General features: G+C 38.3%; 2 protein-coding genes across 3 annotated transcripts; one reads left to right on the top strand and one right to left on the bottom strand.

The window, feature by feature from the left end:
* Positions 1–327: 327 nt before the first annotated feature.
* LOC133850783 (cytokine-like nuclear factor N-PAC) lies at positions 328–5,068 on the bottom strand. 2 transcript variants are annotated; one of them, XM_062286972.1, is made up of 9 exons: positions 4,800–5,068; positions 4,348–4,384; positions 3,793–3,875; positions 2,824–3,733; positions 2,648–2,758; positions 2,314–2,584; positions 2,140–2,229; positions 1,987–2,076; positions 328–1,928 (listed from the first exon to the last, which is right to left on the bottom strand). In XM_062286972.1, the coding sequence occupies exons 1-9, from the start codon at positions 4,874–4,876 to the stop codon at positions 1,729–1,731; spliced, it is 1,869 nt and encodes a 622-aa protein (XP_062142956.1). In that variant the 5' UTR covers positions 4,877–5,068; the 3' UTR covers positions 328–1,728. The 2 variants fall into 2 exon arrangements, with proteins under 2 accessions (XP_062142956.1, XP_062142957.1); XM_062286973.1 differs by having other exon boundaries at positions 2,140–2,226; positions 4,800–5,067.
* Positions 5,069–8,083: 3,015 nt separating this feature from the next.
* On the top strand, positions 8,084–14,255 carry LOC133841656 (putative ATP-dependent RNA helicase SoYb). Its single transcript, XM_062274289.1, has 4 exons — positions 8,084–8,226; positions 8,290–8,366; positions 9,547–11,822; positions 12,098–14,255. Exons 2-4 carry the CDS (start codon positions 8,333–8,335, stop codon positions 14,174–14,176), a joined length of 4,389 nt encoding a protein of 1,462 aa, XP_062130273.1. The 5' UTR covers positions 8,084–8,226; positions 8,290–8,332; the 3' UTR covers positions 14,177–14,255.
* The last annotated feature ends 1,409 nt before the right edge of the window (positions 14,256–15,664 follow it).

Below are 15,664 nucleotides of genomic sequence, written 5' to 3'. Positions count from 1 at the left end.
ATCACAGGTGAATAAGCATTTACAGTTAACACGTAGCAATAGCTACAAATTAGGGAATTGTAGTTAAAAATTAAGGTTCTTTTATTTATTATTTTTTGTTTTACAACAAAATACAGACTAAATAATAAGTAAAATATATTTATTTATATATAGCATATGTATATATATATATATATATTTGTGTTTGTATATATACATATATATTTATTTCTTATTATTATTATTATAGATCCCTCGAAACTCTCTTGGCTCTAAAAAGTTTACACTACATGTTGTATTCTTTCTGTTTCAATTTTCTTTTTTTTTCTATTTCTTCTTTTTGTTCCAGTTGAGTGCGGTTGTGTGGATGTGTTTTGTTTGAGTGTATAAATGTGTATTATTGTATATGTTTCAATGATATTAACGAAAACCACGAAATCATGGTTGTTATTGCAGTTCTTGCATAGGGCAAATATGCATACTAAAATTTATGTGCAAAGTAAACTATCTAAGAAAATTTTTGTTTTCCTATTTGTTTTTCATTTTTTTTTTTTTTTTGTGTATTTTAAACTAAATTGTGTGTGTAACTGCTAGCATGCGCCATGTACGAACGAAAGGGTAGAAGGGGTACTGTGATTTACAATTTTTTAAACGCTAAGAACCGGAATTGACAATTGCAACCAACTAACCAGTTAACTTTCATTTAAGTAAAACTCTATCAATATCAATTTACTTGAAATAAATATAATAAATTGTGTAAAAATAATTTAAAATGATTTTATTTAATTTCATTCTAGTCTGTTTGCATGAACGTTTATTTATCTGGTAAGAAATGATAGTCAGTATTGTAATACCACTGGATTTTATTAGTATCGATTGTAGCGATTGTGCACTCTAGTGATCTATTCTCCCCCTCGCAACATTCATAAATACATATACAATTTATGGATTTGGGAAAAATATGTTGAAAGAGAAAATTTGCCTAATTTTGTGATTTCCTTCCTAGGCGCGAATCTAAACTATTTTTTTTAAGTTGCCCGCACAACGGCGACAGCTGATATTTTAGGTACCGAAATCAAAAACAATAATAATGATAATAATAAATGTTAAAATTAACATCAGAATTTTATATTATAACGCACAAGGCATACAACTGTCCGCTTATACACATTATCATACTTCATCATGCATCTATTTTTGATCTTTACGTCAATGTGGCGCCTTAGCTATCTGAGCTCGTCGGAACGATCTTCAATATTCTTCAAAATCCTCCATCTTTGCTGTGTCTTGTTTTCATAGCTTTTTCAAACCCTGGCGCCAAGTGCCCGTTCGTAAGCTTCAGCCCAAGGCGAACGTATCCGCCTGCCCACTACGTTATAGGCTCGATTCCTAGTTTTAGACTTTATTAGCATTGAAGCCATCCTAGTTGTTGCTGTGTATGTTAAAGAGCGTTATTTAATTGTTTAAAATTTGCAGCAAGTTGAGTAAGAGATATGAAGAGCTTTGAAGTAGAATTTCAAATCGCAATTACCCAAATATGATTCATTTGCTTGCATCTATGTAAATATTTCCTTTAACGTTTCTCAATTGGTATGTGTGTTTTGTGGGTCAGTTTGTCAGTTTGAATTCATAAATATATATAATTATGTATATATATATGTTATGGGGCGGTGTGTGTTTAGTATATGTGTACGGGTTTTAAACTAAATGATAAAGTATAGTTTAAATGGTAGTCGTGTTAACTAAATGTTAAAATCTGGATCTTACGAATACAGCACTCGAATCATGCTCGCTGTAACCCAAACGTTTTGTATGCTTGAACACCTCGTTTGTAATGCTCGTCACGGGCATCGACTGATCCAAATTCTCAGCCATGTTGAGCACAAGCCGCAAATCGCGTTGCATATGACTCAATGGCTGTTGCGGATTAAAATCGCCCTTGGCCATTTCTGCAAAATAAACAGAATTAAATCTTTCAATTAAATTGTAATCATCTTAATTTCTTACCCTTGCCCTTGGCCAGCAGCAGTGGTGATTTCATAGAAGTTAAATCGAATATGTCTATGATGTCGTTTAACGAAATGGAAAATCTATCAGCTGCAATTAAACATATTATGATATGATTTCATATGTTGTAATACAACGAAGATGAATACATACCCAAAGCTAACGCCTCTGCCAAGCCAACCAGACTGACTCCCAGAATGGTCTGCAAAATGAGGTTCACTTTACAGGCGTTGCCAACATCTGCTAGGATGATAATAATAATTCCAATTTTAATATTTGTAAGTGAGCAGGAACATTTAATGAAATGAAATGGCATTCTCAACTTACTGCCCAGGAAAAATGTATTCTTGGCAATAGTCTTAAAGCAGGAATGGCACTCCTCAAAGACTGAGCGATCACCGCCGGCCAAAATGATAAGCATGCCTTCGGCGGCTTCCTGTCGAGAGCCATGGATTTGAGCCTCTAGATATCGGCCATTACATTGCTTGATGCCCTCTCCTATGTCCAACGAAGTGTCCGGATCAATTGTGGACATCTCCACATATGCCTTATTGCGTAAATCTTTCAGCTGCAGGACGCCACAATTGCCAAATACGAGCTGCATCAGTAAACAGGGAATACATATTAATATATAAGAAAATTAGGTCATTTGATAACTTACATCTTTGGCGCCTTTGGGATCTGATACACAACAGAATATGATATCTGCCGCCTCCACGACGTCCATGGGTGTATCCTTCACCTCTGCGCCAGCCTCCACAAAGGGCTGGCACTGCAATCCAGAAATAACATGTACATAAATGTATTAAATTCTGCAATACAAGCAGACGAACTCACCTTATCAATGGTGCGGTTCCAGACCACAACTTTGTGCCCTGTGTAGATCAAATCCTTTACAATGGTTGACCCCATCATGCCCAGTCCCAGAAAACCAAATATCTGATCCGATGCCACAATGTCGCGATCTGCCAACGTATTGGAGCGTGAGTTCATGTCAATGGTCTTCGTCTCCGGTCGCGTAACAACCGGTCGATCCAACAATGCAATTGCATTTGGTGCTCGCTTGGTTAAAGTGCCCAAAAAGGTTTCTGTGTCTATACGCGCACGAGCTGCCAACGATGATGAGCTGGCGCCATCGTAATCTCCACCCGGACTCTCATACTGATCAACATCACCGGATGCAACGCGACGCCCGCGCTTGCCACTTGATCCCAAAAGACCAGTTGGCGTCAAATGCGAGGAGACGCGGCGCTTCTGAGCTGCGGCCGATTTCGCTGATGCTGCCTTATTTGCCTGTTTGCTGCTTACAGCGACCGCAGCGCTTGATTTGGCTTTCGGTGTGCGTTTCACTTGACTTTTGGCCGTTGGCGTTGTCGACACGACTGGAGACGTTGCACCGGCGACGGCATTCGCATTGTTCTCGCTGGCTAAAGGCGGTACTTCGGACTCATCATCTGGGCTGCCAACTACATGCGGTACAACGCCGTTGTTGGTATCGGAAGCCACCGCTGCATCGGGATTCTCATCGCTGTCAAGGCCATCGCGAATCTTGTCAAAGTCCGCTTCGGTGGCATGGTTGCCCATGCCGCAACTGACATCGATTTGGCCATCAATCTCTGTGGGATTGTCCACATATTTGTCAATATCGGCCATCGCATGGCGAAAAGCGGCCGGTTTGCTCACTTTGGCTAGTTCGTCCTTCCATGGTCCCTCGAACGGTTTAATATTGTGCTCTTCAATCCATGCGCTGCAATATCAAAACCAGGTTAGAATACGTTTATATATTTATTTATAACAATTACTTACAAATTGCGAGAGCCAAAGAAGAAAACACATTTGGTGTTTGCACGTCGCTGTTGACTGAGCAGATCAAGCGGTGGCTCGACAATCTATAAAACATAACATTTACAATTTTGTATACTGCTTAAATGCTCTCAAATAAATTCAACACTAATCGCTCTAGCTCGCACAGCAAACAAACAGATACACACACACATGCATGTAATCAAAGTCCAAGCAGCGTTAATTTTTTACACATTGTACTGTACATAAAAGAAAGCTATTATATTTAAAGTTAACACAAATTGAGCAGAAAAAAGACATGCACACGCTCTTGATAGCAACGCTACGCTGGGCACACTTCCCACACACACATATAGTCAGTCACACGCATTCCATTTACAACAAACAACAAATATTGTCGAAGCCTGCAAGTGCGTTATGACGTCGACAGCAGCAGCGGCAGAAGCAGCGACGACGCCTCTGCTGCATAAAAAAAGTACAGTCAAAAACAAACACGGCAGCGGCAGAGGCAGCAACGTCGCCGTCGATAGCAACATTTGTAATTACAATAACGCTTACCATGCCTGGCCAAGGTGTGAATCCCTTCATTTTAGCCCTGCAATTGGAATACAAATTTATATATCAGATTTGTTTTAACACAATTTAATTACAAACTATTAAAATAGCGCGCGCGCGCGAAAAAGCGCCAACGCAACGACTTCGCAACTACAAGTCAATACATTACAATACTACAATACGCATGCAACACTAGCTCAATTCACAGTAGCATTTAAAATATTGAAATGGTTTCCATTATTTTAAACAATAGCTGCTTAATCACGATCTAAATGTTTTTACACCGTTTTTCTCGACAATTTTCGCTTGCCCAACTCGGCGGCAATTGAGGTTATGTGCATTCGCCTTATTTTTCTTGCCACAATTTAGCTACAAAGTTTGCACAATAAGTGTTTTTATCCTTATTGTCACGCTTAGAACATAATTTCTTCTGGAATGGTAAACGGGTGTCTTACCAAATTAAATCCTTAGGCTTGTAGATAAATTTCTCTGTCGAGTCGCTCGATAGCGACAATTTTTTATTTTTCGACATGATGTTATCTAGACGTATATTAAACTTGGTTATCTTGCTGCTGTTATTGGGACGACACACACAGAAAACTTATTGTTTAATTTGTTTTAGCACAAATTTGCCGTTGGTATCGTTTATTAAATTTTCTCAACTTTTCGTACGCAGCCTGCTTATTTTCTTTTTGCCTTTGTATGTGTGATGCGTTTTGTGTATTTCGATATGCACAAATATCGAAAACAAAAATGGCGCTCGACATGTGATGCTTTTGTTTATCGATTATTTAGGAGTTTTTATTACAAGCAAGTTGGCATTACTCAAGCAAGTTGGCATCTTCCCGATGTGAATGTAAACAAAGGTGTGACCAGCACTTAATTTTCTAAGTGAATGCTTAATAAATTGACTATTAGCAATTGATAAGTCTTTAAAAATAGATTTATCGAATAAATATTTTAGCCTTATTCAAAAAGACGTTTACAAATTCCTTTTTAAATGAGGCGCTTTCTCTGATTTGTTTTGAAAATAAACCTATGAGTTTTGTCGTATTATATACATATATTTTGTATGTACATACTTATGTACACACATACATATATGTACATACATATATCGGCGTTGAAATGTATTTTTTGTAATTTAGGGTGGAGACATATTTCAACAAATGAATTTACAAACATACATACATATGTCATAAGTACACAGAAAGAAATAATTTTTTTGTTTTCTTATAAGAAATGCGCCACTTTATTACAAATGAAACAGGTCACTAAACCAATTTAAAGTTGCATAGTAATGCACTCGAATTGAAATAGGGTTACATTTCCTATTGGCAACATACATACATATGTATGTATGTATATCCGATATTATTGTAGCGCAAGTTGCAGTGTGTGCCAAAAGCGCAGTCCTATATTTGCAAAATAAACAAAAGTGCGTGCCCAATAGTCACGTACATTATTTTGCCTTAACCAACCCGCTCTGCCAGATTTGTTTAAATAAACAGCGCATTGCAAATGTTACATTTTAATTCGGTTCATTGGTAATTTAACTCCAATCCGAAATTGACCCAATCCACGGCCACACAACATTGCCTGTTTATCTTGTGCGTGCGATCTTTCCTAAACAATGCGAATTTGAAATAGGAGGTTCACTTAAGCCGCAGCAGCAGCTCATGCAGGCATCCATCAGCATCAGCAAGAGTCCAGACAAGAGTCCTTAACCTCAAAATAAATTACCGCACGTATCACGCAGCCACTTTAGCAATCCAAGGCAAAGGCGAAACGCAGACAGAAGGCAGGCATTCAGCACTAAACCATAATCCTCATAAATATAAAACAATCAAATAAAAAAAAGGGAGAAAGTTGCTGACGAGTGTGCTTGACTCTGATATACTCGCTTCTCATTTGATTGCTACTATATTAAATAAATATACGAACTACATACATATGTATAAAGAACATAAAAATATAATTGGCCAGATTGAAAATTAGTTTCTTTGTTTTTATTAAATTCTCGATTGGAAAATTCATATCTCTTCAAAATACCACAAAATTATAATACCTTTCTATTTTACGGCTAGCGGGTATAAAAAGAGTAAAGGCCACACAGCAGCACAAAGAGATGGAAAACTGACGATAGACGACGCGGCCAAGTGCCATACAGGCTTTTTATGACGTACCCAAGGCAACAAATAATAAATAGAATGAAATATCTACAAAAAAGTGAAAGTTGCTGCAGCCGGAAAAAGGGTAAAATTATGCAGTTTTCTATAGGAAAGTTTGCAACTCTTTTTAGGGTAAATAAATTGTTCACACTTTGTTTTGCAATTAGATGCCAGAGGGTTGAAAAAGGGGTAAGCTGGCAGCTCGACAATAATTTATAAGGGTTAATATTGTATGTGAGTTTAATTGGGATAGGTTTAACTGTTAGGAAAAAGCCTTGCGAGCATTATTGCGCAATAAGTCAATTGGTCGAATATAACACATTTATAGGGAAATATGTATATTTACCGTATTGCATTCACTTAAATTCTTTGCTACATTGAGATGCCAGCTTCAAGGAAATCAGCAAAGAGCAGACGAGGATCTCGATCGAAGCGCTCGACCAGTCGCAGAAAGAGGCGACGATGTCAATGCTGGGCAATTATTACCAGCGCTTTGGATTTTTAAAATCTTCATAAAAAGTTATCTTATGAAGCAAAGCAACGGTAAAATTGTTTATAGTAAAAGTTACATACACATATTGGCGGAAATATATGTACATATACATACATATATCGCACATATGTACATAGCTTATAGTGCGCGACAATATTATGAGAAAATTTAAAGTCATCTTTGTGAGACTTAAAGAATAATGATGAAATTATTATTATGTAAGGGAAAGTCTATTACGACTCATTAGATCTGTTTCACTCTCTTCTGAGCTTACAGCTCTGCCATCGCCAACAGGTGCTTGTATAAATTCAAATTCACTTTACAGTAAATACGCTTCCCTAAGATTGTGCTTGTTGTCCTAATCAAAGCCACGTATTCTTCTACAACATGCTGTTAAGATTCTGTCTTGGTGTCAAAGTAACGTCATGTAGAGGTGATATTTTAGTCTACCAAGTTTATTCAAGTTTATTTATGCAACTAGTATTCAGAGTTTATTCTTTTCTAGCATGACTATTTGCTTAAGACGACAGCTTAAATTTGGTTTGTAGACTTTACAAAAGCACTGTACACACACAGCATTTCGTCCATCAAAAATATTCCAATATCATAATTGAAATATGAGTAAAATACATATGTACATACATATGCATGTATGTGTGTATGAATGTCCCGGTTTAGAAGTACACTTTAGCGTATTGAGTACAATATTGCCCACTCGACTATTATACATAGAGAGACCACATCAATATCCAACTCAGTATTAAAAACAGCACGCATAGCGCATGTTGATCTGGAATATTTATTTTTCCTTTAAGAATTTAGTTGTGCTTAGAATCTGTAATTGATTACATTTTCTGTTGTCACTTGTGTGAAATCGTGTGCCATTATTAGAAACAAAAAATATACCGAAATATTCCATGCTCAAATATATGTACATACATATATGTAATGGTGTGTATGAATGCAAACTGCTGAGTATATAACATTTGTTTACTTTGGTCATCTGTGTGATACACTTTGTGTGACGTTCATGAAATTATGTCGATATCGCAAAAAATTGTATGTATGTACATACATATATCTTAGATGGCGCTGACTCAATGGTGAACATTTAAAAAGGAAAATAGTTTTAAAGTGTTTGCAAGGAAGCAGCTATCCAGTATCAAATTGAAAAGGCAACACATAAACTGTCACCTTGTCAGTTTTCCCCCAATTTTGGTAAACATAATAGTCTTTTTAATATTTTTATTAAATTATTAATTGCTATTTACACATATGTAGGTACAATTCATCATTTTTTGGACTCTTGCCAAACTAAGCAAATATGCCGGACTGCGATGATAAAAAGTTGAATGGTTGTAAGTGCATTTATTCTTAGATCAACGGCATGTTATTCTGATTATGAATTAGCTTAGGTTTAAGCGCTTGAATGGGCGTCATTTGATTGATCTTCTGTGTCGAAATCAACCCTCTAATTGGCATTTGCATAATTGAAGCTTATGTAGTACCTATGCATTTATTCGATTTTCCATGATTTTTTTATGTGATAAATGACAGTGGTTTTTTCCGCAAATAATAATATATCTACATATCTACAAAGAGATCAGAGTTGGGTTTTTATTACTAATTTTGGAGAGAGCGTAATGCAATTTCTCTATTTTTTTTTTTGTATTTGAAGAGTGACCGTTTAACCCATTGGATAGTAAGTAGGAAATTCTCTTGCGGAATTAAAATGTTACGGAATTAAAAATGATAAAAGTTCATGCTGCCAATATTTATTAGCATTTTAGAATTTACATTAGTTAAACGCTTTAAGTCTACCAACATTAGATTGGGTTAAGTGCGCCTGCAGGGCAAGTGCAAATACAACAGCTATGAGAATTCTCATGGTAGTAGCATCTGTTGGGGGAGTGCGAGGTGAGTGGAAAGTCGCGTAACTAGTGCAGCACAAACAATTGGCAAATAGGGACGAGGACCTCCGCTCGACGAGCCAGCTGCGGCTTTTGGCACTTTGCTTTTCTTTCCCTTCTTTCTCTTGTGGAACTGATCCGCTTTGCGGAATATGCCCTTTAAACTCTGCCAAAACTTCAATATACCGTACAACCCACAATAAGCAATTGAAACTTGGAAAATATATATAAATAGTATTTTGACCCAGCTCCATTTGATTATTTTTTAACTCAAAACCTATACAAAATTGTGAACTTTTTTACTGCTGCAGTCTTCTCTTTATAAAAACCGTTAAAATATCTGTCTATCTATTTTTAGATTCACAATTCACAAGTATTTCTCGATATATCTTGTATTCGCTGTTAAACGGATACATTTTTCCTTATCCAAAAGGTAGCAATGTTATGTTCCTTTCTTATGCAAAGAAAAACAAAAGAAATAATAAATTTCTATACAAAATTTGGAAGTTATTCCTAAACAAAAAAAAATTCGTTATAACAAACAATATGTTAATGCACATACAAATATTTACGTACGTTTCTAACAGTAAGTTTTATCAAAATAACTTGAAATGTTTTGCATTTTTAGGGTCACCAGAAGAGACTACACTTCTTGTACAAAGACCTCATAATGAAAGCACAAAGGACAGAATCGTCATTACTGAATATGAAAATCCAACAAAGTTTCGCTACATAACCATGGAAGACGTTGAGACGAATGGTAAATTTGTTTGCGAAATCGAGTCGCAACTGGAGTCGTGTTGTCAGGACTACAGCCAGAATAAGCATTATGTTCATTCTCAATATGTCATTGTGCGCTATTACCTGGTGACGACTGTGAAATATCTGCGTGGAAGAGTTATTGATTTCAAAGGTGATGGCGTTTACTTAGTAGAGTCCCTGGACTACGGTTTCAGGTTTCTCTGTCGACAGCTGAATTTATGGGTGCTGCCAAAGAAGTATTCTCACAAGCAAATGAACACATTCTGGGGCGGTCTGTATGGTGTATCGCCTTCTGAGGGGGTTGAGTGGTCAAAGATTACGGTAGACTTACTTCACCATCAGCTGGAGCAGGCGCTAAATCTGATATTCACTATCAAGTACTACTCCACAGATAGACAGCATAATTATGGCAATATGTTAATCAAGTCACCACATGGGGATCAGGAATCGTTGCTCGACGCAGCCGGATATCTTCTAGAGCGGCATTGCGCTCGGCTGGATCATCAATTCATGACAACCCGCAATTCTGAGAACGATTCGTGTGATTTGCGGTCAGTACAGCTAAATGAGGCGGGCATTAAGCCGAACCCATTTATTGCATCAGTTATTCAACTGATGGAATTGCAGCGAACTAAGATTACTCTGAGGGTTGGACTGCAATCAAATGATAAAACCTTTAAGCCATGTGGCACTTTGAAGCCACCCTTTGAACAGTTGGAAAAGCTTGATTACATCGTACAGATTCCACAATCGGCGAGAAGCCTCAGCGTGGTAAAGTGTCGCAACGAGAGAAGCATGAATAACGCCTTCCTCGCCGCTTCTTCAAGCAAGTCGAGTAGCATTAATAGTTCCTCCGATAGTTCAACAAAAATGATCAAAAGAAAAGCGACGGAAAACTGCACTATTGGGGCAACCAAGTCGCAAGATGTTGAATTAGCTTTACCAGCGCCTGACAAACCGGCAGATCGGAGTATTTTTAATAGGAAGATAGATCCACAACCTAAAACTTTTCCACAACCGCAGCTCACCGAAGCAAAAGGCACGCCGACAATCAAACCAAATCAATCCACGTTTGACATAGAGAAGTTGGATCGAATAATTAAAGAAATGAACTGCTCGTCTCTCGTTGAGAAAGTGACAAGTTCCAGGCACCAGCACTTGAAGAAATCGACTTTGCTGGACAAATGTAAACACAGCCAAAAGGATCAATTGTTACTGGCTCACAGCAAAGAGCAGGTGTGGCCATTACGTGGCTCATCAAGATCGTTATTCCATCACTATGTCGGACAGGCAATGGGAGAGATGAACATTCAGAGTGCGCAGAGATTGCAGTGCTATGCGTGGCCCCATCTAATAAAGGGCACTACAATGGTGGCGATTGATGACGCTGGTAGTGGTCGTTCTTGGAGTTATTTGCCCACACTGTGCTCCCTGGTGATAAGCAGCATGCAGAAGACACCGACTTCAAGTAAAGATGCATGTAAATTGGGTCCCTTGGCTGTGCTCTTGGCAGATTCGGTGACCAATGCGAATTTACTCAGCAAACACTGCAGCTTGCTGATGAAGTCCTATGAGACTAATATGTTCAAAGTGGTCAACACACACGATCATTCCATGCTGGATGTGCAGCGGATACTATTGAATTCTTGTGGCATTTTGGTAACCACTGTGTCCCACTGGAATCGTTTGATTCGTGACACTAAATTCAGATTCATTGACGAGCATCGGCTGAAACATTTCATCATGGATGACTATGATAGAATGCTCTCTACTGGACCATATGTGCTGAAGAATGTGTTGCATCACCTGCAGAGTCTAGCGATCCTTGAGCTCCAGCTCGTAATAATTGCCCAGCAATGGCATCGTCGCCTCTTTCTGCAACTGGTCGAGCGCTTCGATCGAAATCCTCTTCTGCTCTTTGCTAATTTCCTTGAAGCGGCCATCTATGGCAACATAAAGCTAGATGTAAAATGTGATCAATCCAGCAAAAAGACTCAACTGTTGATGGACTACTTGGCTATTCATGTCCCAAGATTACGCACCGTTATCTACTGCAAAAACGATGAGGAGCTGGCAGGTTTGCAGATGGAATTGAAGGCAGCTGGTCATGATTGCATTGGTATTCAGGATGCACAGCATCAGGTAAATTTTAAAATAAAAACCATGAGAATTGAGAAAAATAGCATGTGAAGTATAAAAAACTAATGTACATTTATTTTACACAAGATTTCTAATTTTTTTACGCAAGATTTCTGGTGCTTGTTAATATGCTTGCAACATCTTATTAACCATATGATCCACATTCAATTGGCTTCATTCTTCCTCTCCCCGCCACATAGAATTCCAACTACACTATATTGCCTTCTGAATAATATGTTTTCATATCAGAGTTTTCTTAATTTTATTTTTCACTTCAGAAAATCCACGAATTACTTTTGGTTTCGGATGCTGCTCAGCATTCAGCTTTGTTGCCGATAAAGAATTTCAGACTGCTGATCCATTACAGTCTGCCAGCAAGTTGGTCCAAGTTTTCAATGCGTTTCCATGCGATCATCGACAACATAGGAAATAGTCTAGCTCCTCAGGACGAGTGTCTGGACACTACATCATATATGATGCTCGACGAGAGCAATACATACGAGTTGCTCCGACTGGCACAATTTCTTACCGCACATAATATTCAACTGGATAAGCAGATGCAACAAATGGTGGCAAGCTTTCGGCAGTTGACCGATCAAAAGCGTGTCTTCTGCCACCGTATGCTGAGCAGGGGCGAGTGCGACCAGAAGACATGTAACATGCGACACTTTCCAGTTGAAGGCGAATTTCAGAGAGGGCACAGTGCATTGTGGCAACCGGGGAGTGTTGTGTGCTGTAAGCTTGTCAAAGTGTACAATCCGGGGCATTTTGTAATGATGGCAAAGCGCTACAAGTTAACTGATAGCGACTCCTGGCAGGCTGCCCTTCCTCAATCTTCTATGCGTAAGTTGAGCACTGCTCTTAGCTTACAAATGAGCCTGGAGCAGAATCAGCGGATGCAGCAAGAATTGAGCATATCTGAGATATGTGTAATACAACGAGGCATCGGGTATCAACGGGTCCGCATCGTAGACTTATCAGACAAACGACTGGTTACTGTTCAGCAGTTGGATGAGGGCAGAGAACTGCTGAAGGTTAAACGCACCGAGGTACTGCAGTGTGATGACGCCTTCAAAAAGATTCAGCCTCTGGCCATGGAAGTGCGACTATGTGGTCTGATGCCTTGTGACAGCGATGATGGCGACTGGCTCCCAGAGGCTACCAAGTGGGTTAGCACTCAACTAAGCAACCTAAACGACAATCAGCACCTGCAAATAATTGTGGACTTTGTGATGCTCGATACGATCTATGTGAGAGATATTGTTCTGTTGCAAGACTGTCCCTCAATGAAGACTTCAGTCAAAGCAATGCAACTTTATAATGAATTGATGGAGCGTGAGTTTGGCCAGCGGGACGAGCACAGCATCCAAAGGCTGCATCAAATGTATCAAGAGCTATTCCAAACCCAACAGGAACAAAACCTTTCATGCGACGTGTTTGATTTTAAGGAAATTCTCGGGGATAGTGCTGACAATGATGCAGTGCGTCAAGAGTCCGACTGTTCGTCAGACAACGAGTTGTATAAGGCGAAAACTGTTGATTCAGTACCCCAGCAAATAGAGTGTCCCAGACAAGATCACGACATCGTTTCGTCAGTAATAGATGGCGAAAGCAAACTTCAAGAAGTTGAGTTTCAAGGGTCCGCAGCCAAAGAATCTTCTGCTCCTATGGAAGTATTTCTAGATGTACTCCTAAAGGACCTGCAGAGTGATGATCCCAAGTCTATGGAAGGTGCAACTAACATTGTGCATCAAATTCTAGGTTATGAAACTCCAGCTAAACGGTTTACAACTGGCCAAAAAAGAGCTCCAACGAGACAAGAGTTAATTCCAAAATCAGTCAGCAATGCAATTTATTATGCTGCCGCCGCAGACAACGCGGTGCGGCCTAAGGTCAAATGGCATCAGACCCTCACGCAGATTGAGATAGTATTTGAACAACAGGTGTCGCAATACCAACTTATCCATAAGGGCAGCGTTCTAGTTTATCATGTCCACGAAACTACACCGCCACAGCGTTGCATCCTGAATTTGCTCGGGGAAGTGCAAATATTATCGGAGCGACAACACGGATTTCAATTGCAAGTTAAGCTGGCTAAGCTGGGTCTTAACACATATTGGCCCACCTTGCTAAGCTCTCTAAGTGCCCAGCAGCATTCCCATTGGCTTGTCTACGACACGGAGCGCAGCGCGTTGCCACAATCGAACACTTGTCTTTTGAATTTTACGCGTTGCGTGCAACGCTCTACTCAACTTTCCAATTCGTTCCCAGATGACAACGAAGATAGCAATTTTTCTGATAATGACGAGTTGAGCTTTATCGACGAAGAGTTGAGCTGGAGCGAAGATGATTTCTGATTGATGAATTAACCATAAATCTACAGATTTTAATATTTACAAATTTCATTATATATTTCGTTTACTAATTTTAACTTCAAAATAAAAACAAGCAAGAAAGTTACCCACTACCCATTTTGAATAAAAGCAAAATATTGCAGTATTTTTTTTTCAAAATATACCAATAATACAAATATGCTAATACTATACCAAACGGTATATTTGCTATATCGATATAGCAGCACATTCAAAATATACCATAGACGGCACAATATACCAGACTGTCAGCCAAAGCACCTAAGACCCCTAGTAAGTAGGCGTTTTTGCCAATACAAAAGTATTTCTTTAATAACTTCCAAAATTTTTATCTGATCGCAATCAAATCATAAATACTATCCCATAGTTATTATTGTATACACAAAAATTCGCAGCTGTAGTGGGCGTGACAAAAATTTGAAACAAACTTGATCTGCGTGCAAACATAACAAATTCTGTCGAAAAAAGATTATAGCTCTATAGTCTCTGAGATCTATGTGTTCATACGGACAGACACACAGACGGACAGACGGACATGGCCGATCGTTAGAAGTTATAATACCCTTTTACCTCATGGGCAGCGGGTATAAAAAATGTTACTAAAATGCTCGTTTAGATTCATTTTATATGGTAATGAAAGCACTGCTAATCATAACAATAAAACGATTCTTTTCCTATACTAGATAGCAATGATTAGGATTGATTATTATTATTTTTTTTTAAATTTTTTTTCCCTTTCTTTTTTAGTTTTAGTGTAAAATATTGTGCAATGTATTTCAACAAGAGTGTACATTTAGAGTCTTATTGATCGAACAAATTTTGTGAACAATGTTATGTACACATTTCAGCATCCTAAGTAGCAAATGTTGGGTTTACCTGATAGTCTTCATAGTCAAATACATATGTATTATGGTATATGTTTTAGATGTAGATACATTGATAAAAAAAAAAAACAGTTATAGAAAATAAGTGAAGTTTATTCTTACAGCTCTGGATTAGCACTATATTTAGAGCTAAGATTCATTTTATTAACTTTCTTTGTTTCACGACTAAATATCATTTCCATACATTTTTGTTTTTTGTCGCTCGCGAAATTTTCGCAGGAAAACTGCCTTATACAAGTTACAGGAATACAGTTGGTATAAAATTTAACTTTTATTTGTGAGAAAATATTAAAATGAAGAAATTATTATATAATTTAATGTTATGTCAAATATAGGATGGATCGGTCGGCAAAAGTCCAAGCATCCAAGCATCGTCAGATTTATTTTTTGGCCAGGGTCTGCTGGCCAGGACGAGCGGAGCCATGTATAGCTGAAGATGATGCATCAGTTGGGTCCAAAATTGGGAAATGTCACGGTCATCCTGCGATGGCAGCAGTATGCAAGCGATATCAAAGGGATCATAACTATTCGCCAGAGCACATCCCACTCGGAGGACCAATCCATCGTGGTAGGTTCGTTGTATACGTAC

Source organism: Drosophila sulfurigaster, chromosome 2L, assembly GCF_023558435.1.
Source record: "Drosophila sulfurigaster albostrigata strain 15112-1811.04 chromosome 2L, ASM2355843v2, whole genome shotgun sequence".
Lineage (NCBI taxonomy): Eukaryota > Metazoa > Arthropoda > Insecta > Diptera > Drosophilidae > Drosophila > Drosophila sulfurigaster.
The sequence above is the reverse complement of the archived record's forward strand: the minus strand, read 5'-3'. Positions and strand labels throughout refer to the sequence as shown.